Source organism: Cupressus sempervirens, chromosome 10 (genome assembly GCF_028749045.1).
Source record: "Cupressus sempervirens isolate cs-2001-9-10 chromosome 10, ASM2874904v1, whole genome shotgun sequence".
Taxonomy (NCBI): domain Eukaryota; kingdom Viridiplantae; phylum Streptophyta; class Pinopsida; order Cupressales; family Cupressaceae; genus Cupressus; species Cupressus sempervirens.
The window spans coordinates 792,488,026-792,514,541 of record NC_143127.1 but is presented as its reverse complement, the minus strand read 5'-3'; the positions used below and the strand labels follow the sequence as shown (position 1 = coordinate 792,514,541).

At 35.3% G+C, this 26,516-nt stretch overlaps 1 protein-coding gene across 1 annotated transcript; it reads left to right on the top strand.

The window, feature by feature from the left end:
- Positions 1 to 1,497: 1,497 nt before the first annotated feature.
- Positions 1,498 to 20,279, top strand: LOC149536294 (uncharacterized). The gene is made up of 5 exons (XM_089806260.1): positions 1,498 to 1,590; positions 3,010 to 3,153; positions 3,259 to 3,458; positions 7,605 to 7,762; positions 20,191 to 20,279. The coding sequence occupies exons 1-5, from the start codon at positions 1,498 to 1,500 to the stop codon at positions 20,277 to 20,279; spliced, it is 684 nt and encodes a 227-aa protein (XP_089662386.1).
- The last annotated feature ends 6,237 nt before the right edge of the window (positions 20,280 to 26,516 follow it).

Here is a 26,516-nt window from a genome sequence, read left to right as displayed (position 1 = left end):
GACATAGAGGCAGATAAGAAGGTGAAAATATCAAAGGCAAGATTGAGAGGGACAGCACTTACATGGTGGACTAGTGTTCAGAAGGAAAGAGAGGAAAGAGGACTGAATAAGATCTTAGATTGGGATAGGATGAAGACCATGGTGAGAAGTCAATTCTTACCATTAGATTTAGCAATTCAAATCAAGATGAGAAGGAATAACTTAAAACAGAGAGACATGGATGTTATGACATATACTGAACAGTTTCATACCTTGAGCATTAGGGGAGGAGTGGAAGATGATGATGAGAAGGTGGCAAGATATATCAATGGCCTCAAGTACAACATACAAGATGAAATAGGGCTAAATGTACCAAGAACCCTTGGAGAGTGTTTTCAACTTGCAATCAGAATAGAAGAGAAACTGAAAAGAAGAAATAACAGGCAAGGAAATCAGAGAGGAGGTGGAATAATGAGAGGAAGAGGAGTAAGGAATCAGTTGGATACTACAAACAATCAAGACAAGGATAAAGGAAAAGAGTCTACATCTGAGACAAGAGGAAGTTTCAGAGGAGGAAGATTTGGAGGTGGAAGAGGATCAAGTGTTTTCACAAGCAAATGCTTCACATGTGGAGGAGTGGGGCATCAGTCCTACAAGTGCCCTGAGAAAGGTGTGGATTTTAGGAAGGAGGAGAAGAGAGTCACCTTGACCCAAGGAGAAGAGGAAGAAAAGAAGTACGGTAATGTAGATCCTGAGACAGGAGAGTCCCTAATGGTGAGAAGAGGACAACCTTTGCAGTAGCAAAAGGAGAGCAGACCATTTATTTTCAGAACAAATTGCCTTAGCCATGGTAAGGTTTGCAAAATGGTCATTGACTCTGGTTCTTTTGATAACCTAGTGTCTTATGAGATGGTAATTAAACTAGGATTGAAGAGGTATCCTATTGATAGGCCATATAGAGCATCTTGGGTCAGTGATGAACAAAACATTGTTGTTAGGGAACAAGCCATGGTTGATTTTTCCATAGGAGAGTATAGAGACCAAGTCTTATGTGATATCATACCAATGACATGATGTCATGTCATCCTTGGAAGGCCTTGGCAAGCCTCAAGGAATACCATTCATTTTGGAGCATCAAATGTTTACATAGTGCATAAGGATGGACTGAAATTTAAACTTACTCCTTTACTTGGCCATGATAAGGAAAGAATTATTTGTTTTGGCAAGAAAGAGTTTGTTGATTTGCAGGAGCAGAGGCGTAGGGACCATGATATGATAGAACCTCCACATAAGCCTTCTCTATTGATGGTGAAGAAGAAGGATATTCAAGATAATACTCATATTTCTGCTTGTAATCAGACAGTGACAGTACATGGGGCAGCAACAGCAAATGAGACAGCAAATAAAGTTGCCGTTTAGGGGTAGCCAGATTCTAGACGTATGACAGCAAGGGGAGTGATGATAGGAATAGTATGGTGTCCTTTGGTGACAAAAATACACAAAGTAATGAGTCAAACCATGAAGGATCAGAGACAGGGTCTACATAAACTCAAACAGCAGCACATGAAGTCTTTGATAACAAGTAACTGTCCCAGAACAGCAGACAGTAAGGTTACCATGGAGGGTAACAAACATCACAATGTTTTCATTTCTAATGAATGTTATGATGGCCATTCTTGTGGTGCAGGTTGAAGAATTGCAGATAAAGAGTAGCAGGAGACCATCTAGAAGGATGGGAGGCAAGAAGACTATTCCATTTAACTCTTGGGACAAGAGTTACTTTGAAGGTGGGGTGTATGGTGCAGGAGCACCTATCAAGACAATGAAGAACACCTTGGTACCAGATAAAGACAATGGAGAAAGGACCTCTTTGAATATTAATTGGAACATTCTAAGACCAATAATGGCATATTGTAAGGGACAAAATACATTGAAGGTCAAAGGTCCTGATAAAGCCCTGTGGGCAACATAATGTAATAAAATGGCCAAATGAGCCATAAGTGATAGATGGGAGTAGTTTCTTGTTTTAGGCATTTAATAAGGTCATAGGACCAATTCCAAGTCAGTAGCATAAGTTAGAAGGTTAGAAAATGCATAGAAACCATAGTTTGCAATTTGAATTTTAAATCCAAACGGTCACATAGTGCTTTGGAGGGAAAATAGTAACTTGTTATTTGTTTGATTAAATAAACATTTCCAACCAACTTGGTCAGTTGGGCAGGTATTCTAAGGTCTATTTAAGATGTCTCAGCCATATGAAAGGCAAGAAACATTGGTATGTACGGAAAAGTAGAGGAGTTGTACGGACAACCAAGAATTGAATAAGATTTTTGAGTTTTTCTTGCTTATTTGAAGTATATTTGATGGTATAACCTTTCTTTTATGCTGATAGGGTTATATTGTGAGGTTTTGCATCCATCTTGAGACGTTTTTTATCAAATTATAGTTATTATTGCTGCTGTCACGCTGAAACTGTGAGTTTTGCTTTGATTTTTCAATAGGAAATGAGGGTACCATCCTAGTTTTGTACATCTAACCCACCGGATGGACCCTAAATGCCCTAATGTGTCTAACTATTTATGAAAATGCATGAAAAGTGAAGATTTTCAGGTTATTGTGAAAGAAATGCAAAGTTGAGTGCTGGAAGGATTAATTTGGGTACCCAAATGAGTGCTAGGTGTTATGCAGCCGTACATATGGCTTAACAAGGCATATTTTTTATTTGATATTATTTGAAGACATGATCAGTGGATGGTGAATCCTGAGTTTTAGATCCTGGAAGTGTGTGCTTGACCTAGATTGGTGATACCCTTGATTTTGAGGGTTTTAAGGCTTGAATTTGGGGGTTTCATATCAAAAGTCCTCATAGGATGAAATTGATGATGGATTTGTCTAATTAGGCACAAAATATGATGAATCTATGAATTTGGTGGAATTGGGATAGTTATTTTATATAGTTGCTTTGTAAAACCTCATGTTTTACACTTGAAAAACAGTGACAGTCATGATTTTTGGCATATTTTTCCAAAGGAGTCCATATTAATTTTTGAGTATGTTAGGGCCCGTTTGGCTCGTGGATTAGAGCTGGAATTAGAATACGAAATTCTCAAGATTCTCATATCCGCTGTTTGGGTCCACCGAATGGGAATGAGAATTAGAAAAAAATGGGATCCGGTATCCTTATTTGCCCCCAAAAAGAAGGATTTGGTCTTCCACCAAAATAGGTGGAATTGTCCACATTCCCATTTTAATTCCATTTTTAACAGAATCGAGCATTAGAATTATTGCAAAAAAAATGTTTTGTCGGGTCTGCGATGGACTAATATTTTGCGCTCGACCACATTTTTGGCCTCGCTCGTTCTCGCCTCTGCACATCTCACCTCGCCTGGTTCACACCTTGCTTGTTGCACATCTTGCCTGTTCACGCCTTGCTCGTCTCGGCTTCTGCTCGTCCTGGCCTCAGCTCATTCTCTACACAGGTATGGACATTTCTTATCATCGATAGGAAAAATACTTTCAACCTAGGGTTTATCAAGTATGCTCGTTCTTGTTCTCTGCTCATTTTTGGAATCATCAACAGGCAAAATATGTTTCGGAATTGGATCTTCTGTTCTGAAAAAATAGTTGTGTTGTTCCTTCTCTTTTCTCTGTTAAAACTCCATTGCCCTCTTTGTTTGTTTTATGATTTGATCATGTTGTTTGGTGGGTTGGAACTATTTCTTGTCTAAGGGTAGATTCTTCAATACAAATCATAAATTCATACATCAGTAAAGAACTAGGTTGTGCCATACGATGATGCCCATGTCCTACAGCTGATGGCTGTCTGTTGCCGTATACCCCATATACTAGGATTTGTAGGATATGCTCAACACCTCCACAATCTCTTGCCCAACTATGCTCCAGAACTTTTAAAAAAGGATGGCGAGAAAACCATCCGCCTTGGTGCTTTTTCACCACCCATGCTGAAAACAACTTGTCAAACTTCCTCACTACCAATAGGGGCATAAAGCATTTGATTCTGAGCCTCAGTAATCAAGCGCAGAATAACATCCAAGATATTTGAATCATCCTCATTATTTGCATGGTTTGAATTGAAAATATTCTAGAAATATCCGACAACTTCTTGCTTAATGGCTGGCAGGTTAGTTAACCTTACCCCATCTGCATTGTTGATAAAAGATATTTTATTTGCTGGGTTGTTTAACTTCGACTGAATAATGGAAAAACTCAGTCTTTCTATCCCCATTAGCAAGCCAATTCTCTCGAGACTTCTGATGCAAAAAAGTTTCCTCTCTTGCTAAATCCTTTGAGTACTGCCTATTTAAATTAGTTTCAAGCTGAAACTCCAACTCATGCATACTGTACTCAATAACTGTTGAATGCAAATCTGCCAAGTCTTGCTTCAATTTGAACTCTTCACTGAAAATGTTTAGAGAAGTTTCCCTGTTCCAAATTTTCTGTTGACCTTTAATATATTGCAACTTCTTGAAGAGGGTGAAGGCTTTATTTCCAGGTTTAATCTTGTGTGACTTCCATTCATTGTTGGGTCCTTATGATGTCTATCATTCATCGAACTTGCAGATTATGATAGATCTTGCAGGGGAGAAGGAATTCATCTTATGCAGGAAGGATCTAACATCCTTTTTCGACGCGTCCAAGTTTCACTGGATGTAAAATGATTTCTCAAATTTCAATCAAGGCTATATAGGGGTTGATTATAAAAGTTATCATGAACCATTGTAGATTTGGAGGAATAGAAGGAAATAGAAGAGATTGGGTGGGTTTATATAATTGGAAGGTGACATGCAGTTTGACCAAGTTATGATTGCCACATAATGTGGTTATTTGAGGTCTTCTAATGGTTCCTTCAGTTGAGTAAATTTTAGTGCTGGTTAACCAAATGGTATATCACAATGATGTAAAACAAATTCAGCGGCTTGAATATTTGTAACTCAAGAAAATTCTCATAGATCAGGGTCGGCAATGTTGTAGAAACCAAACAAAATCCATATATTTTAGACAGTAGGATCTGAAGAGGAAACACATTTTACTTTTAGGGTTTCTTGTAATGCTCACTAAGCACAAAGATGATGTAGGAACATCTGATACATAGTCTATCCCGCACAACAAAAAAAGTTGCATTCTTTCTTTTTCCAAAATTTTGTTATGGTCTCTTTTTGTATCTTCAGGCATGTTTTCAAGGCTCTCTCCACACATCTCCAAGTCTTTAAAAATTCAATGCAGAAGTTTTTGGGTTGATGTCACTTTCATCTCAATATTGTTGTGTTGATTAGTGGCCCCAAATTTCAATGTTAAAATTAAAATTTGGAAAGGGGGAAATGTTAATGCCTAGATTGGTGAGTGGAGCATTTAATGCTGCACAATGTCCAAACTTTGATTTTCAAATGCCCATTTTTGGGAGATGTTGTCGCAGGTGCCAAGCATAGGAATGAATTGGAATACTGGAAGAAGTAAATGCTTGTGAGATACAATTTGAGAAATAGGGTGGTTTTAAATGCCCAAGAATGAAAAAAAATGAAAAATCAGAAATGAAAGAAAATCAGAAATCAGAAATTTGGAAAGGGGGAAATGTTAATGCCTAGATTGGTGAGTGGAGCATTTAATGCTGCACCATGTCCAAACTTTGATTTTGAAATAACCATTTTTGGGAGATGTCGTCCCAGGTGCCAAGCATAGGAATGAATTGGAATAGTGGAAGAAGTAAATGCTTATGAGTTACAATTTGAGAAATAGGGTGTTTTTAAATGCCCAAGAATAGAAAAGAATGAAACAAAATCAGAAATCAAAGAGAAGAGATTCAATCATTGGGGAAGTGACATAGCGATTTGCAAAGGAACAATATAATTTGCATAGGCATGAATGAGGAGAAGGGTATGGCTCCTTGCTGGAGAACATTAGAGAAAAAACTGTTTGTAAATGGGCATGAGGAGTGCATTTGGAATGTACTGTTGCACATTTCTTCACTAATTTAATGTAGCTTGAATGTTTGTAGTTAGAAATTGATGTTGTGGAAGCTAATTTGAAGTTTGGTATTTCTTGTGGCTTGTTTCAGGTTGGAGAATTTGTGACAACATCATCTGTTCTTTCAAGGTGTTTGTTGTGACCTCTACTTGTGAACCCACATGGGTCACTTTCACTAGTAGAGGAAATCCCTCACACTCACATAATGATATTACATTGTCTTCACTGTTGTAGCAACACTGTTTCTCCTCGTTAATCCTCATCTTTATCTCATCTTGTTTCTTTGTAAGCTCATTCACTTTCTCCTGCAGATGGCAGATATATTCTGTGGCTTCTGATAGCCAATCAGCAATTGAAGATTGGCCCTGTATCATAGTCCATTCAAAATTTTGAATACTCATTATAGTCTTTATATTCCAGTGATCTCCTAATATACATTGGTATTTGTAGCCTTATGTTATAGAAATAAATAAATCTGCATTTAATCATTAACAATGATCAAAGATAACAAATCCAAAAAGTTGGTTTCTCCAATTCCTCTAAACATAATAGATCTATTGTTAAATATTATGTTAAATTCTGATAGCAATATCACAATAACAATAATAATTTTATTTCTATTGTAAGACTACAATAAGTAATCTTTTTCTTTACTTTTCATTTCAGTACACAAGAGATGGAAAAAGTGCATACCCTATTATCTTTTCCTGGCAACAAGGAAGTGAGCTGTGAGTATCCGAATTTCTTGTCCATGTGTAGATATCATAAGAAGTAAACCCCTTTAATTTTTCTTTACCACATTGGCTGCACGAGTCATCTTAATCAAAATTTACTTTAGTCATTATCATTGACAGAATTCCATAAACAGATCTACAAATACAATTCTCAGGTAGGTGATGCAGCCAACAAACTTCAGGCTTTTATTTCCTCTTGAGCATATAAAGCCTTAGTCTCTTCTACATCATCATAACTCCCAAGGAAGACTGATGAACGTTCATGAATCTTTGCTGGAATAATGTCTAGTGCCTGCCAAATGTTACAACAAAATGAGAAGACATCTAATATCTTTATCCCTCAATCATATTGTCTAGGGCAACTATTTATAATTTTGTCCTATTATCCTTTGAAAAGTGTAATTAGTTTTGGTTACATTACTAGTGTTCGGTCAATGGAAAACAATGCATACCCATTTCTTTCCTGTGAAAGACTACCCCCCTGCCTGCTCCATTAAGAAAGACATTGGAAATACTTCATACAGTACACTGCCCAAACAGAACAGAAAAAAACATGGAGCCTTATGTTTGAGATAAATACTAAATGCGCATTCCCAGCTGAAGTACCTATCACTTTCTCTATTCTGCCACCTATATCTAAAATAACTAACATTTATTTTAGTTTATTAACCTTCTTCCTCTTGCTTCACAAATGAGGTTAAGATTTGGGTTGCAAATATGATTTTGAGCTTCTCCTCTTAACTTCCTTGTTAATATTTTTTTCAAAAATACATTCTTGAGATTTCCCTTCCAAGCTTCCAAGTTCTATTAAAATGTGCAATTGATATTTTAATCTTTTCTTTACATGGGATTATTTGTATTTTAGTAATTCCATAGATCTAATCAAAAGTTTCTCTACATTGGTTTTAGGGTGTTGATGGATGTACTCAAAGAAAAACGCATTCTAGGGCACGTTGCTAAGAAGAGACAAATCATTTGTGCTCTTGTAGTTAGTCTTGCAGCCTTTGCCGCATCAATAGCAGCAGTTGCACAAGCAAGTAGAAGATCCATATGCAAACACAAAAGAGGTGAGACTCCCTTTTATAAACATATTGTCTATTCAAATGAGACTGATTGTCATGATCAAATTCGAATGAGTAGACAAGCTTTCTTTCATCTAGCAAATATTCTTAGGCAAAAAGGAAGCATCACAAATACCATGCAGTTAACTCTAGAAGAGCAACTGGTGATGTTTCTCCATACTCTTGGCCATAATTTGAGGAATCGTAAGATTGCTCACAACTTTGGTCACTCAGGAGAGACAATTAGCCGATATTTCCACAAGGTCTTGACGGCAGTGTTGGCACTCCATGAGAATTATCTTTTGCCACTTGGTCCACACACTCCTCTAGAAATTAGTGGGAAAGACCGTTTTGATCCGTACTTCAAGGTACATACCCTATTGGTAAACTTTTGTTGCCTTGAATCTAAATTCTATTATTTCATGTCCTTTTGATTATAAATTTTCCTAATGTAGGATTGTGTGGGAGCAATTGATGGAACTCATATTTTGGTCACTGTTGATGTTGACATGCAAGCTCCATATCATGATAGAAAAGGAAATTTGTCACAAAATGTTATGGGTGTGTCTTCATTCGATTATAAGTTTCAGTATGTCCTTGCTGGATGGGAAGGGTCAGCTGCAAATAGTCGTGTTCTAGCTTCGGCCTTGTCAAGATCCGATCCATTGGTAGTCCCCCCTGGTATGTCAAATATATTTATATACTAATGCATATGAAATTTTTTAATAAAATATATTAATATACCTCATTTTATGTAGGAAAGTATTATTTAGTGGATGCTGGATATCCCAATGTACCTGGGTTTCTGGCGCCTTATCGTTGCACACGTTACCACCTAAAAGAGTTCTCAAGGGCAAACCCAATAAACACTCCACAAGAGTTGTTTAACCACCGGCACTCATCGCTCAGGAATGCAATAGAGCGCACATTTGGCATTTTGAAGCAATGCTTTCCTATCCTAAGACATGCAACATCATATCAAATTAGGACCCAAACAAAGATTGTTTTGGCGTGTTGCATACTGCACAACTTCATCACCATAGAAGACGGCATTACTTTTGAAGTTGACGTTGAAGAGGAAGATGACCGTGAGGGGATAGATGTACCAATACTTGACACATATGGGATGACTCAACATGATAGAGATGATGGGGGAGGTTTCGAGATGAAATAGCAAAAAGGATGTGGGATGATTATAGAGCTCCATCTTAGTTGTGAAAGCATAGTATTTAGTACTAGTTGTAAACTCCATTTTTTGTTCGTACATCTTGTTACAACAATCAAGACAATCTTATTGTAGCTCTAAATTTGGAAAATCATTTTGAATCATATTTTGAATCATTCCTTCTTTTTTCACAAATTACATGTGCTAGTAATCAGCAAATTGAAAGAGAAATTCTTGTGTTTTTCCATATCTCAGTTCAGTACTCAATACCCTACTCAGTTAGTATAAATATAGGAGCAAGATAGAAGTTTAATATATAGATTACCTTGCAAAGGAATTAAAGTTTTTCATAAGATTGAATGAAACACTGTATTTGATAGCATAGTTCAAGTAGTTTTTCATGCAGCTGTCTATGTATGTTTCTGTCGAGGTGCAATTGTCTATGTATGTTTCTGTATCTTTTAAGTTTTGATTTTTGTGGGACTTATGCAATGTTATTTAGCATTTGGACATAATCACCGGTTATTTTGAAAATTCTCCCCTGAATCTCACTTTTTATTGTATAATCCAAGCGAGTCTGATTCTAGTTCCTAAGCTGGTCAATTCAATTGCTAGTTTTCATTCGAATTTTTGACTCACATGTTATTGAAATAGAAATAAGTTATGTACTTTCAGGGTGATAGAAATGAAATATATGTGCAGTATAACAGACACACCTAAATCTGTCCAGCATCATATGATTTTGCTGCATTCTGGTCTGATGAAGGTTCTGTGGACACAGATGAGGGCATGAAAGCCCGTATGCTAGTAGAACACCTTGTAGCATAACATTTGTAGTCTTTCTAAATCCATGTATGCTCTTGAATAACGTGGGGAGCAAAATTAATTGCAAAACATAGATGCTAAATACTAAAGAAAATGAAGTTCATCTATTTTTCATTTTAGCTTAAGAAATTTCATTGAGGTAGGGATTTTTATTATGAATATTGCTGGGCACTCAGTGTCCAATACAGCAAGAACAACATATTTAAAAGATTAAAATGCAAGATGCACATACACAACAAGAAACCAGAAAGAATAGACACTTTCTATAATAGGCTACAAAATGCAACAGATTTAGCATCATTTCTTAGCCACCAACCAATTGGCAATGACAGAGAATTGAGAGTACCGAGGAAATGGGTTTGTCTTGTACAAGAGAATTGATTTAAAATTTATTGTTTGCTGCTGTCCACAACATATTTTCAGTCACGTTTATGCTTTCCATTTTCATTCATGTTTGATATGGGATATAGAATCTTGGTGAGCTGCTACTCAAGCATATTTCCCCATTGAGTTTTTTTCTGTTCCATCCACCATAGGCTAACTATTTTCTGGTCTAACTTTAGATGTTGCCTCCTTTCGAGTTGTCTATGCACAATTACATTTTCTATCTTCAAATGAGTTTTAAAAGATTGTGTTTTACGTGTAATGACTTTCAAGACACTATAATACACATGTTTTTAACTTACCCTCTACAAATTTACACAATAGTTGATGTCATATATAGCGCTTCTGATGAGCATGGATAATGATGACGTTCAAGTCGCTGAAACACCACCTTCTATGAAAAAGGTATTTTGGAAACCGTGTATGGAACGTAAGCTTTTGGACTTGCTACATGAACAAGTGACACTTGGAAGGAAAGGAGAGGGAGGCTTCAAAAAAGAAGCCTGTACAGCTATTGAAAGAAAGTTTAATGCAGATATGAACATGAGGTTGTCTAAGGACAATTTCAAAAATAAACTCAAAACTTGGAAACAAGGTTACAGAATAATGAAGGAGCTGAAAAATACTAGTGGTTTTGTGTGGAATGAGTCTACACAATCTATGGATGCTGATGAAACTGTTTGGGATGAGTTGCTTAAGGTAACATGTCCATTTGAATATTTTAATGTTATTTAATGACTAATTAAGTTATTATTGATAATCAAATGAAAAATTCTGTATCTTTGACAACATGCAGAGGAAGGAATTTAAAAGTGCGAAAGTGTTTAAAAGGCAATCTTTCCAATCAGTTTAGTGCAGCAACTGGGAAACATACTCGTTCAGCATCATCCTCAAGGAGGCCGAAGAGGATGAAGGCTAGTATGGCTAATTCTATGGACGGGATGTCTCATTCAATCGATAAGCTAAACGAGACCCTCCTCAAGTCCCAAATTATTGAATTGAGTGAAGAGCGTAAGACAAAAGATTTGGAAAAGGTCTATGCTGCACTAAAAGCCACTGGTGAACTGAGTATGGGTACTTTGATTATGGCGTTTGACACCTTTGTGGCTGATTCTGATAGAGCCAAAGGGTTCTTGATTATGAATGATGATGAGAGGGCAGAATATGTTCGAATGAAGTTTTTAGGGCTTTAGTTACTATATTTGACATAGTTATGACAATCATTTTATAACAGTTGGATGTTGCTTAATTTTGGTGGTTCACATCACATTCGATGGATGTGACCAAGGATTTACAGATTTATAATCGTATGGTTTTATTTCATATAGTCCATATATTTAGTTGGCATTGTTAATTATGTTTTGATGATCTGAATATAATCGTATGGTTTTATATATCCATCTATTGTTGGCGATCATTATAGTCATTTCTATTTGCTTTTGAAAGTCTTATTGTTGGAGATCTATTATTCAAGATCTGTTATTCTTCTTACTCATAGAGCTGATTCATTCTGGATGCCTCTAAAGAGGAATATTGTGAGCTCAATAAATGCTATTGATAGCACACAGGATAAGATCTTAATTGTTGAGGGCAAAACATTTTTACTGTGCAAAAATAGGAATGAAGCTTGGGCAGATTGATTTTTGGACCATCACATGTCCAAAGTGCTAAAACGTATACTAATGTGTTTCCTTACAAGATATTATGAGGTTTTCACATTGATCTTTTTTTTAACCGAACAAACTATGGTGTCAAGATCCTTAATTTTTTATAGTAACTTATCAAAACTAACATAAAAACAATACTAAGGTGCTTTTCTTACATTCTGAATTGTGGTCGGGATTTGAATTACCCAGTCCAGAGGTTTACTGTTACATCCTTGAATTAGCAGCAGCATGTTAAGCAGATTTTATTTTGAATACTTCAAAAACAAAGAAGAGTTGGTGATTCTTCAATCTTGAGCCCCAATTATGCTATGTGTGTTCCGCATTTAACCAAGTAGCATCAATTAGTAGTAAGTTAACTTTCCTTTCTTTTATGAAACGGCTACAGTTTTGTAACTTTCCTTTCTTTTATCAAATAGCTACAGTTTTGTATGTAATGTTTGCTTATATGTTGATATGTGACAAGTAGATTTGACCAGTTGGGTATGAGGCTTGATTTTCTGAGATATGGAGTGTGTGTTTCCTGTGCTTATTTAATTTAATTATCTTATAGGTCTGATAAAAAAATTTCTAATAAAGTTTTATAATTTTGTGAAGTCTAAAATCTTCAAATAGTTCATTTAGACTGATCATATTATATATTTGACTATTTGCATTGTCTACATACAACTGCAGGGGCTGCTGCTCTGCTTATAATCCTATCTTGAATAAGTGGTACTTCATTCCACTACTTTTTTGCCCAAGTCATTGAGAATCCCAGTGGCAACAATTGGGGGTTTCCTCCTTGTGAAGGGGAGTTCAATTGGGGATTTCCAATATTTTGCAGTATGCAATCCAATCTCAAAGCAATGGAGAAACCTTCTGCCATTGCACAAGCCAAGATCAAGAAGATTCATGGAATGTGGATGGGGAGGTTCCTTGTGAATATGCTGTGAGGTTGGCTTTATGGACGCCCACCAATGACACAGTTTATTGCAATGGGACTATCTACTGCCTCACCTCAGCTAGGCCTTATAGTATTATTGCCTTTGATTTTGTCAATGGGGTCTGGAGTGAGGTCATGGTGCCTAGGGCACCATATTTGTTGTGTTCCTTCCTTTTTCAAAGAAGGAATAGACTTACTCTTGTTGGAAACGAATGAGATACTTATGTGACGCCCTTAATCTTTCTATCTTTTTGTAATCTCACTTTGGCACTGAACTTTTTTTTGTTGTACTCATAATTCTTTGTGGCTAATGTATGCATCACATTTCTTTTTCTATATCAATAGTATCAAAAATTCTATGCTCCATTGCATCATGTTGCTCATATTGTTTGAGATGTGTGCTGGTTGGAGAGCTGCTGTTGACATGCTGGTCGGATATAACTGTTGTTAACATGTTGGTTGGATATTAACTGTTTTGTTAACATGCTGGTTGGATATTAGATTTTAACTGCTGTTAACATGCTGCTGGTTGGATATCAACTTCTGTTAACTGCTGTAGGTTCAACACAACCATAGATCAAATTCATCTTAAAATCACGTGGAAGGGTGGTGTTCTGTTTGAATTTCACTTTATTGGACTTCATGAAGTTTTCCATAGTTGAACCAAGTAAAGCTGAAACAAGTTAAGGTCATCTTAGCCACTTGATAAACATTTTATTTGATTATTTATTACATAACATTTATACATTAGTACGTATAACAATATAAATCCTCCTTGCAACAAATTTCTTGAATGTTTGTATGCTTGTTTGGCCTCTACACCAATTAAGACATGATGCATTGTTTTTTGATCTAGGATTCATGGATTCGAAAGTTGTGCCCATTTATAATTGCCCATGTGGTGCGGGGGCGTGCATATTAAAAGTGTCATGCACGAGCAAAAATCCTAGGCGCGAATTTTGGTGTTGTCCTGAGAGTAAAAAGGTTATTAATTATGACATGTTATGTATTGTATGTTTCAAACTAATGACATGTAATAATATTAGTATGAACTAATATTTTGTATTGCAGGGGAGTGGAGGTTGTGGACATTTCAAGTGGTTCGACTCTACAACTACTCATAATGAAAAAAACCAGTGGAAAATGTGTAAGACACGAGAGGTGGCCAGAGCTAACATTGGTTCAATGATAAAAGATGAAATGTATGCTGAAATGTGTAAAATGTTTAAGGCGTGAGAGGCTGAAATTATCTTTTTACGCTACCTTCTATGTGTAATTATTGGCCTCTTATTCTGATATTGAATTCTTAAATGTGCAACCAAACGGAGGAAATGCGTATTCTCATATTGAATTCTTGGTGAACCAAATGGGCCCAAATCGAATTCTCAAAACCAAAACATGGATTTCAAGTTCCAGAATCCCAAATCAAGGATTCCGGATGCCAATTCTGATTTCATATTCTTGCAACCAAACAGGCCTCCGAAAAGGGTATCTGAAAAGCCTATTTATTTTCTTGGTTCTTTGGAAAATTTTGGAGAAAAATCAAGAAAACAGGGTCTGCTGATCCAAAGAGGAGAATAGCCTAGTAAAGGGCAAAACTGGTCTTTTTTGTATCTACCAAAGATTTGAGGGTTTAGAAACCTTAGAAACATGTTGGTTGAAGTTGTTTAAGGTGTGTAGAGGTGGAGGAAACACTTGGTGAAGGTAAATCCAAGTTTGGAGTATTTGGTGGCATTGTGTACTTTTGGGCACACCATTGAAACATAGGGGTTTGGGTCCATACTGTGTTTGAATTTGCAAGTTTGTGGGTAGTTCCTTCAACCTTTGCATCAGGTGGTATCAGAGCATCAGCAAGGTCTTTGGGGGAGTTGAGAAGCTGTATATTCCATCATCTTGGAGTCTTTTGTCATCTCTAAGGTACTGGTCCCTTTGTAGAAACCTTGGAGTGCCCATTTCCTCCTTGAGCGTCCCAAAGTTGAAAGGTACATTAGAGGTGTCTTGAGATTCTTGGTGAGGGAAAGAGTGTTAGTTTGAAGATTCTATAGTAGGGAGGAGAAAACTAGGTTGTGAAAATGCCTCCTAAAAACCAAATGGCTAGAGAACGTGAAGAGTTGAGAGAAGAGTTGGCAAGAGAGAAAAGAGAAAGGAGAGAACTAGAAGCATCTAAAGAGAGGGAAGAAAGACAAATGAGAAGGGAGAGACTGCAATTTATTGCAAGGATAGAAGCCTTGGAAAAGGAAAGGCAAGAACCTAGAAGAGAAGAGGTTAGAGGAAGAAATCATGAAGAGAACCATGAAGAAGAAGTTGGTAATATAAGACAAGAACATGAGGCAGCAGGTGATCCTGAAGAGAGGAGATTTGTGAGAATCATTAAAGCAGTACAAGGTAATGGTGGAAAGAACCACATTGATTTACCAATCTACCAAGGTAAAATGACAGTGAAGAAGTACTAGGGTGGATAGAAGCCCTTGAAAACTACTTTGATCTTGAAGACATAGAGGCAGATAAGAAGGTGAAAATAGCAAAGGCAAGATTGAGAGGGACAGCACTTACATGGTGGACTAGTGTTCAGAAGGAAAGAGAGGAAAGAGGACTAAATAAGATCGAAGATTTGAGGGTTTAGAAACCTTAGAAACATGTTGGTTGAAGTTGTTTAAGGTGTGTAGAGGTGGAGGAAACACTTGGTGAAGGTAAATCCAAGTTTGGAGTCTTTGGTGGCATTGTGTGCTTTTGGGCACACCATTGAAACATAGGGGTTTGGGTCCATACTGTGTTTGAATTTGCAAGTTTGTGGGTGGTTCCTTCAACCTCTGCATCAGAAATAGATAGCTTGCAACATGATACACAAGTTAGGATTGACTTTGATTATTTTTCCCTAAAGCTGATTGTATGTCAAGTGAGCTGGTGAGAGTCTATTAACAACTTCCCGTGTTCGGATGTGTGGAATTGCTCCACACACTAATCACTAAGAGAGAAGCAGGAATATTTTTCCTTACTATAGTTAAAATTAAATGCTATACAATGTGAAGTTCAATGAACTTAGTATAATACCTTTTTCTATTCTTTTTTTGAAAGCATCATTTGGCATCAAGATGCAATGGTAACTCTCAAAGAACATATGTGCAAACAGGTTGAATGTGGTGACAGACAGACAATTTTTTAGAATAAACTAGCTAAATTATTTCCAATAGAAATCTACTAATCATTAATTACATCTTTCTTTCATCTTGGCCTCAAAATGCTATTCTGTTTACAAAGTTTAATGAAGATAAAGTTTTGTCCTGGTTGATGCACAAATCCAGCATTTGTTACCATAAGGGCAAGCTAGGTGTATGAAATGTTAGTTAATAAAAAATGGTTTTCCAAATAAGAGTTGGAGATTTGAAAACAAGTTTTAAAAACAATACATTACACTCCAAAGTTTTTGATTGGAAAACAATCAACCAGAAGGGTTTATTTATGCAACTTAAAGTAATGATTGTCATTGAAATGCTGCGGCTATGAAACTAGCAATTACTAGCGAGAAAGATGCAAATGTAAATGTAAATGAAAAGGTGCTTGACTGGACACAGCATGTAAAAGTTGTTGGAATTGCGAAAAAAGGTCATTACTGACTTTCTTGGCTGGTCAGTTATTGCATGGACTGAAATTTGTTTGCAACAAGGGCTACCCACTGAATATGATACTGGCATAAAAGGAGAAAAGTGGACAGTGGTTATTTTAGATTGTTCTTGACTGGAAGGCCGAAGATATAGATTACAATGCAACAAAAAAGCCACTTACCCAAAAAACTTTATGTAGGCAACTTCTCAATTCTGTGGATAAAAAGAAACTAGTGTCTAATTCAAGGATGAAGGTTGAATAGCTCGATTGATTATTGCAATATTATATGTGTAGTAATAAGCATGTTTTTGTCTGAATATATTGTCAAAATGACAACATAATGACTAACAATTGCATAAGTTTGTCTTGACTGATATATTGTTTATAGAATTTAAAAAGTGCTTTTACTCAATTTTTGACTAATGATGTAAATCTCACAATCTTTGTAAGAAATTAAAAGTATTCAAACTTTCAATGTGTTTGCAAGAAAAGTTCATTCCAACTAGAAAATGAGAGTGAAATATATGAAAAATTCAAGAGTAACCATGACATGATCACAAAAATCTGAACTGCAAAGTTCTTTACATTGATAAGAATCTTGGACATTACACATGGAAGCCTATTCACTTTTTTCTTCATGAAAAGCATTTTTAGTCAAATTCAAGAGATTGCCAGCAACAAATCTTGCAAGAACATTTTGTACAATATATGCAATTGAGAACTGTACAATTTTACATCAAACACCACATGCAAGTTGTTCCAGCGCAAATGTGCTCTCTTCGTGAGAAATGTGCAATTCAGAACAGAGATTGGTCAGTAAAATTTCTCTTTCCCAGCTTAATGAACCTTGGGCATGAAAAACCTCTAACACAGAGCCATATGCAAATAATTCCAACTTATGTGTGGATACATTGTGCTCGTCTGCCAGGCGAATTCCATTTTTCTTTTGCTTCTTCCTAAGTTTAGGCAGTTTTCTGGTGTGATAGTGAGAATTCTTTCTATTGTTTGGCACTTCATCTCTTTCATCTTGAATTGCAAGAGCAAAAGCAGTGCGACTCCCAGTAGTTGAAACAAGATAAGCTTTATAATCCATATTCATGTGAGAAGCATCAACAAAAATGCTCTTGGCATGAAGTGTCCCTTTGTCTATATGCTGTGCTAATTCTGAATGCCTGAATCTCTTTATTTTTTCACATTTGTCAAGACGAAAGCCCTCATCTACCTCATACATAGTTTCTACAGTTGCATTCCCTTGTTTTGATGTCTTCCGTTTTCTTGCCTACAAAAATAATTTTAAGCATGTGTTAGATACACTAGTGTAGAGGACTTGACATCTTAATAAACAAGTCAAGTTTCTAATAATTATTCTCAACATAAGGTTGTATCCCAAAATTCAAGTATATCCAAAAAATACAATGCATTATGCAACTCTCTGACAATCAGACAAGAACCACCCCTAATAGAGCTAACAAAGTAGGATCGATATAAAAGTGTTCATATGAAGATCCAAAATTCTCGCAATCACTAAAAAAGCCTATAGGTAAAGGAAGATGAGATCTCAATGAATGTAAAGGTTTGAAAAGCTAACATGTGCACCAAGATATAACTAAATGAAATGAATATCTTCCATTACAAAAGAGAGATTAAAAGTTTGTTCCAATTGTTATATTAGATGCCTACCTTCTTAAGATCTGACATTGTAGTTCCGAAAACATATCCATGAAAACCCTTCTAATTATCAATAAGAATCAGTTATATTACTAAATCTCAATGCTAATATTCTAATTATTCTAAACCAATTGTTTCAATTTTATACACTGAAAACTCAAAAACTTGTAGCAAAGATACATTGATAATTCTAATTCCTCTGGGCTCAATAGCTTCCTGATATGTCATACAAGGCACATGTAGTTAAAAAGGGCATATATTTCTCCAGGCATAAAGATATTAGACAATTCAATGAATGTAACTACAAACAAAAGGCAATCAAGAATATGTTATTTTCCAGAAACTACAAAATCAAAATGTTTGATGCCAATGGAATATTAAACAAATGATATTAAGTCAAAACAAAGGCCTGTAAACTTTGCCCAAATTCTTAAGTTGTTAGAGATATTTCGGTACATTTGAGGATTGTATTCATTAGGAACTACACTTAAGCTGGATATTTATTGTATTGTATGGGTAAGAAAGATACCCTTTCTCACTAGATAATAAAACCCATGTTCAGTGATCTGCTTAAAATTTGGAAAATTGTCTTGAGATTAATGTAATCGCCGAGGATAGTGGTGTCTCTATATGATAGCAAGAATGCACTGTATTTTGTTAAACTCGTTTATTGGAAGAGCAGGATGTGATATATTACTTTGTAATTCATTGTGAACAATGATACTTTAGAGTACGTAGTACATAGCATGGGATATTTTCATTAACAACATGACAGAAGTTAAATGGTTAAAAACAATTGCCAAACAGGTAAAGGAAAATATTTACCGGAAGAGATAATGACCATTTCCCATTCTTCCATTCCTGCCTGGTCCGAATATTGGAGTAGAGGAATCTCATGCAAATGTCATAGCAAGGGAAGTACACACTATAATATCTGTGAGGAAGAACCTCTGAGATAACACCTTCCCACCAACAATCCTTGTCAAGAACCTCAACTTGATCACCACCTGCCCAACTAATAATGTTCATCTCAGGAGGGCGCGGCCTTAATTGGTTGCATTGTAACTCCTCCATCAGGGGATGCCCCTCATCTGTCTCAAATTTGTCATACTGGACACGATAAATATTCCCCTCCTGAGACACTATAGCACCCTCAAACCAAGCCCCTAAAGAACCAGGTTCCTTGCTGCATGCTTCGACTTTCATACCATTTCTGAACTTCATCTTTATACCTCCAAAAACACTTGCAAGATGCTGCTTCTTCTCAAAATAAATTAATACATTCAGACCCAATTCAAGATCAGCTAACAAGGCAAACGAACTAAAATAACCATTGAAGTAAAACAATGTGAAAACTATGTAATATAGGGAGCACAAATACTGGTCACATTACGTGCTGTTGAAGCCTCTTAAAATTGAGAAAAGTTTCTTAAAGTCGGACAACAATGCATGCATGCACGCTCTTCATATTCAGACCCTAGCAAAATATGATGATATTTTCTGTTCTGGATGTTTCCAATTCTCTCACACTGGATTACCATAACTCTCCAAACTATTAATAGCATGCAACCCTGGAGTGCCTGCTACATTAGTAAGTTTCCTTCAATTCCCACACGTCCTGCATTGCCTAAGCCTCTACGCATAACACATATATGGATAAAAGGCTCCAGTTTCAAACTTTCTAATACCATAATAACTTTTTCTGTATATTATTATTTTAATTTTTTGAATTTTTAAAGTTCAGGAGGTTACATTTTAATGGCCATATTTGTAAAATTTGTGGGCCCACAAACTTATGTCCATTGCTCATTATGGTAGTAGATTGGAAAATAACATATTTCTAACTATTTTTCAAAGTTTTATATATGTGGATTGGCTGTTGTCTATGGTTTTGGTTTTGTTTTTCATATTATATATTCTTTATTGTCATCTTTAAATTTAATTTTTTTCCGTTTACTATTTTAGAATATAATTGTGATGCAATAAGTAATATATTAAAAAATTGCATTGTATTTTTTAACATTTTATATTTTAATTGTGATGTTAATGCTCACTTCATTTTAATTTTACCATAAACTCTAATTTGTCTCAATTAGTTTAATTTTTATTATTTTAGATACATGTTTATATTTTTAAATATTATTAATATATATATAAAAGATTTGAATTATATTTAGTTTATATCTAAGATATATTGTAGGGTGTGATTTGGAGCTATTTGATGTTCTTAAGGGGGGTGCACTTGGACTTGCATCATCAGTCTCTACAATATGTGATGTTAGAAGGTAATATTGAATGGTAGTGTCTAGTTTTGTCACCACTTGTTACAAATTTTAATATAGACTTTCATACTTGTTAAAGTTAATACACATGTTTAAGATATATTTGTAATGGCATTTCATGAACCCAAGTGTTCTTATCTTTGAAATGTATTGTATCTATAGTTCTAAATTAGGTTTAAGCTATTTTAGATATATGGGTTTCTTAAATTTTATTATCAAACAAAAATATTAGACACTTCTCTCTTCTTTAAACAATTATAAAACAAAAAATAAAGGTACAGATTACATCTATCATGCTACAATACTCTTTAAAATATCTATAGTCCATTTCCAATTAGTGGCCAAATCAAAGCCTCCCTCTTATATAGATCAAAATCATAGATAGTTTAGCCTTCATTATGGAAAAAATATCATTACCTTTCATAATATGATTTGTGATTGTTCCTTTTTTATGATAGATAATGGTGATATTTTTAAAATATATTTGTAATGTCATTTCATGAACTTTACTATTCATATCTTTGAGATATATTGCATCTATAGCTCTAAAATTAAATTTAAGTTATTTTAGCTTTGTGGGATTCCTAAATTTTATTAACAAACAAAAATAGTGAACACTTCTCTCTTCTATAAAAACATAAAAAAGCATTATAAAAAAAAGCTACATATTACATCTATCATGTTATGATACTCTTTAAAATATCTATGGTCCATTTCCCTTTAGTGGCCAAATCAAACCCTCCCTCTTATGTGCTTTCAATTGATAGATCAAAATCATAGATATTGTATCCTACATTAAGAAAAAAAGAATCACTAGCTTTCATAATATGATTCATGCTTATTCTTCTTTTATGATATATGATGGTGATTTTTCTTTAACAACATCCCTCTATTTTATTAATGCATCTACGAGTGATGGTATCGATGAAAAAAAGTGTTGCATGGTATTGTCATTGATGTCAACTTGATAGGTCTTGTCATTAATGCCAATTTGAGATCATTAATATATTTGGAGAGGTTGGTAGATATTCTAGGGTGAGTGATATAGAAGTTCATCAGATGTATACATGGATGAATATTAGTCTAGATGATTGGTATGTATATGGTGAAACCTTGTTGCATATACATTAGGCTTTAGTTACAAGATGTAGCTACATTTTGTTGACCTCGTGCTCAAAGACATAGTTGGTTAATTATTGAGATTAGATTCATACTTAAATTTGATTGAAGAAATCCAGATAAGGCTTTAATAGTGTATTTCTCTATGATTGAGTTAGTATTTTGGTCTCCTTGTCGTATTGCATGTTCTAGGTGTGTGATTATATTTTTAAGATTAACATTTTATAAGGTGTCCCTTCCCTAATTTTTAAGTTATACAAATTCATGTAGCAAACTTTATATGTATGTTCTTTTATAATGTGTCTCAATTGACTCACTAAAATGTTCCATATTCCTTTTTTGGAATTCATATATTACTGTGGACTTGGGAATCTATTTTGTAAGGTATGAGGATATAATGATGATTGGTGTTCTCCAGTGCTATATCTTATATGTGAAGTATCACAATTTATTTGGTTTGTCATGTTTCTATTTTTTTAGCATGGTTATTATTTGTGTCAAGATTTAATAAGTGATTTATTTTAAAGATGAATTTAGAAAGGTTCTTTATGGTCTGAAATGCTTTCATTTTTGTCATATATTATGTTTTTGGCTTCACCATGGTGGTGTAAAGACAACCAAATAATAATTTTTATAGTTGTGTTGATACTTGGGTCAATAGTATAAGTTCCTTCCATCATAGTTCATCCTAACCTATTTAATTTGATTTGGAAGATGTTGTTGACGTTTTCATGGGGTATAGTTATGCATTGAATTGATTTATAATCATAATATTTCCTAATGCATGTGTTTAGAGTCGACTAATAAAGTGTTTGTTAGAGTAAAGGATTAAATTTATTAAATTACCTTTACTCCCTACTTAAGATTTCACTTTATGCACATGCATAATTTCTATTTGATAATTAATTATTGAATATTAAATATTTTTTTACCTCTTAGGGAATCCCTTTTAGAGTTTTACAAACTCCTTTATTAGGATTTATCTATTGTATTTCCATCCATTATTTCACTCTGATAATATATTCTTGCATGTTTTCAGAGCCACACCCTTGCCTTATCTCGTCTTTTTCTTCTCTATGGAAAGTTCTTGCATGCAAGTGTTCTATAGGATCTGTGGGTTTGTTCTCATCAACTCCTTCATGGTATCAAAGCCAAATCTCCTTTAGCTTGTTCTTATTTGGAGAAAAAGAGGAACAAGGGTTTGACAAAAGAAATTTTGGATTTTTCAACTAATTTGAGAGTTTTTGGTTGTAGTTTTCAAATCTAGTATTCTTTGCAAAAAGTTTTTTTTTCTTTCTTTTTGCATACAAAAAATGAAAAAAAACTAAGCACTTTATTATCGATAGGTGCATGTGAAAGGGTATTTTTTGGAGAAGGAAATAAATTGTTTTGGAGGGCACATTGAAGACGGTCTTACCTGCAACTCATAGCAGTGTCCTTCTTGGTGTGGTTTACTAGACCTATACCTTATTCCTATGAATGTCATGCATGAGCCGATGTCTGCATTAGTAGATTTGAAAAGGCAGAACTTCAAACCCCCTATGGGAATCATACTTTGACCTATAAATTTTTTTACCTATGATTTCTATCTAGATCTAGATGGCTATTTTCATCAATATTTTTCAAAAGATACATGTGATTCTAAACTAAATCTTTTATGCTCTTTTCTTGTTTATGGATTCTTTCTGGCATTTGGGATTCAATTTTTTGCATTCTGGGGGATATTTTATATTATTGTTTATGTCATTTACATTAGTAAACCAAAACTATTCAGAAACAAAGACCTTCTAAAAAAATGGCTAAGACCTCTTCTTGTCTAGTTCCTCTAAACCCACATAGCTATCACACATGGACAACTTCTATGACATGGCTTCTCCTTTCAAAGGGTTTGTGGTTTCGTTAACATGAAATACAACCAATTTTACAAAGGATTTTTGAGGTTATACAACATAGGACTAAGATGGATGAGGCCATGGGTTTGATTTCTTTGAATGTTTCAAACAACTTAGTTTCATCTTGATGGGTTAAATTCCCCTCGCGAAAAGTGGGCCGAGTTCAAGGATTTGTTTGCTACCATTAATGAGTTCAAGGCACTTCAGATCGAGGCAGAGCTTACATCACTTGTACCAAATGATTTTCCCTCTATTGAGGACTTTCAGATTAGGTTTAAATATAGATCTTTGTTACATGATTGTGGGAAAGTCAAGACTAATAAAGAGTGCATTTATCTAATTCTGTCAAAGCTTCAAGGAAACTTTCAGATTTTCTCTTCTACCTTCCATTCCATAATGGATGCTTTGGGTCCCAAATTTACCATGCCCACCTTTGATGCATTTTATGATCGTTTAAATAGAAATCAATCCAAGCTTACACAATTAGATACTCTCATAGGACCAAAGAACTAACCATTAGTTTCTTAGACATCTATAGGGAAGATGAGGTAGAAATTGAAGCCCAAATAAGATTTAATAGGTAGTGAGAGTTCCTCCAAGCCTTCTCCTAAATTAAAGGCTTGAAAATCCACTTCAAAGGGTAAACCTTCTAAGTATAGTGAGTCTACATCTAAGACTAAATTTTTTATAGGTGATCCTTGCTGTTTTTGTGGCAAGGAAGGACATCCAATTTCTAGGTGTTGGAAACATCTTGAGGCTTTAGAGGAGGCCATGTAGCAACATAGTATTTCTTCTCTAAAGCCACCACCTCCTCCTTAAGGTAAAGGGAATGCTCTTTTTGCATGAGCATTGGCTTCTTCAACTACTTGGATTATTGATTCAGGTGCTTCCCACCATATGACACACTCACCTAATTCGATTACCTCACTTACTCAGAATATTACTACATATATTACAGTTGGTGACTCTGCACATCTTTTAGTTTCAGGTTCAAACACTATCTCTTTATAGGGTGGTTCCCTATAGGATGTTCTCTTGGTTCCAACCACTTCTACGAACTTCCTATCTATCTTTCATGTTTGTCATTTTGGCTCTAGTAAGACAGTTGAGTTCTCACCACATGATGTGGTTATTCGAGATCTTTGTGATCCTAACATGGTTTTTGCTATTGGGAGTATTGATTTATAGTCTCACATATCAATTTGATGGCTTTGAGAACTCTGATTCTTTAGGTGATTCTCTTGTTGGACATGCAGACACAGTGAGCAAGCTTTGGCATGAGTGTTTTGCCCATGTCAACTATAGATATCTACATCAAATGAGTACACAAGAGTTAGTGATTGGGCTACCTTAGATCTCTTGTACTAACTGTGTTTGTAAGGTTGTGCACATGGAAAACATCACAGTGATCCATTTCCAACAAGTAGATCCACGCGTGCTAAGGAACCATTAGAGTTGATACATAGTGATCTTATGTCATTCCCCACTCCATATTTTTCAAGTGCTTGATATGTGCTTATCTTCATAGATGACTTCTCTAGATGCACATGGGTGTACTTTTTGAAGTACAAGTATGATGTCTTTGATTCATTTCAAATCTTTAAGACATTTGTGGAGAAGAGGTCTAATCTTTCTGTCAGGCATACAAACACAGACAATGGTAGGTAATATGTGACTTAGTCTTTCAAATATTTTTTCACTAAGCATGGTTTACGACATCAGTTCATAGTTCCACATACCCCTCAATAGAATGGGGTAGCAAAGAGAAAGAATAGGACATTACGACAGATGGTTGATTGTATGATACAATCTCAAGCTATGAGTTCTTCATTTTGGGTAGAGACTAACAATTGTGCCAACTATATTCAAAATTGGATACCTTAAAAGGCATTGCAACATTTGACTCCTAAGGAGGCTTGGACTCATTTCAAGCTTGATGTTTCTGCATTTCGCATTTTTGGTAGTGAGGATTGGGCATTTATTCTAGATGCTCAAACGAAATCCATCAAGAGGAAGAGCCAACCACTCATCTTTGTTGGCTATTGTGAGGATGTGAAGGCATGCAGGTTGTTTGATCTTAATTCTAGAGAGATCTTGTTTCAGGGAGATATCTAGTTTAATGAGTGTTATCCTCATATGGAACGTCCATCACTAGCTTCTCCCTCACTACCTAGTACTTCCTCTTCTCCTATATAAGATTATGTATCCTCGAAGGATGATCTTGATAATGATCCACCTTCTCCACCTCCACCAATTTTTTAGAGAGTGCCTAAGTTAGCTCATAATACTATTGATGCAACTAGACCTATGGCAGGAGATCCTTCAGATTCTCGTCACACTTGTACTCAAACATCAAGTACTGGACTATTGAGTCATGCCATTTCTAATGATCCATTGATTTTTTAGCAAGTAATAGGACACTCTGAGTGGGATAGAGCTATGGATGAGGAGTACTCTTCTTTGATGAACTACACTTGGGATCTTTATCCTCTTCCAAAAGGAAGAAAGTTGGTTCGATGTTGTGGGTGTACCGTACAAAGTTTATTGCAAATGGTTCTATTGATAGGTACAAGGCACATCTTTTTGCGAAGGGTTTTTCATAGGTTGAGGGTATTGATTACCCTAAGACCATTGCTCCTATCATCAAGATGAATTATATCCACCTTGTACTCTCTCATACATCTTCTTAGGGATGGACGGTATTTTAGATGGATGTGAAGAGTTTCTTTTTGTATGGAGACCTACATGAGGATATATATATATATGGAGCAACCTCATGGTTTTGTGCAGGAATTTTCTATGGTTTGCGAACCTTGAAGGTCTTTATATGGGCTCAAACAAGCCCCTCGAGCTTAATATGAGAAGATGGATTGCTTCTTACTTGCTTCATACTTCACACAATATCATTTTGATCCTACAGTGTACATTCAATGTCATGGGGCTAATTTATTGATACTTGTGTTATTTGTTGATGATCTGATTATTACAAGTAGCTCATGCTCTATGATTTAGAGTGTTTAGCGAGCTGTGAGAGAGCAGTTTGAGATGATAGACCTTGGACTTATGCACCATTTTTTGGGCCTACAAGTTTAGTCTTTCGATGGGATAATCATACTATAGAAAAATTATGATGTTGATATGGTTCATAGATTCAACAGGCTTGATTGTAAGCCAGCTCCTACACCTTTTTAGTCAAGTGTTGTTTTATCAACCACTTATGCTACTCCTATAAT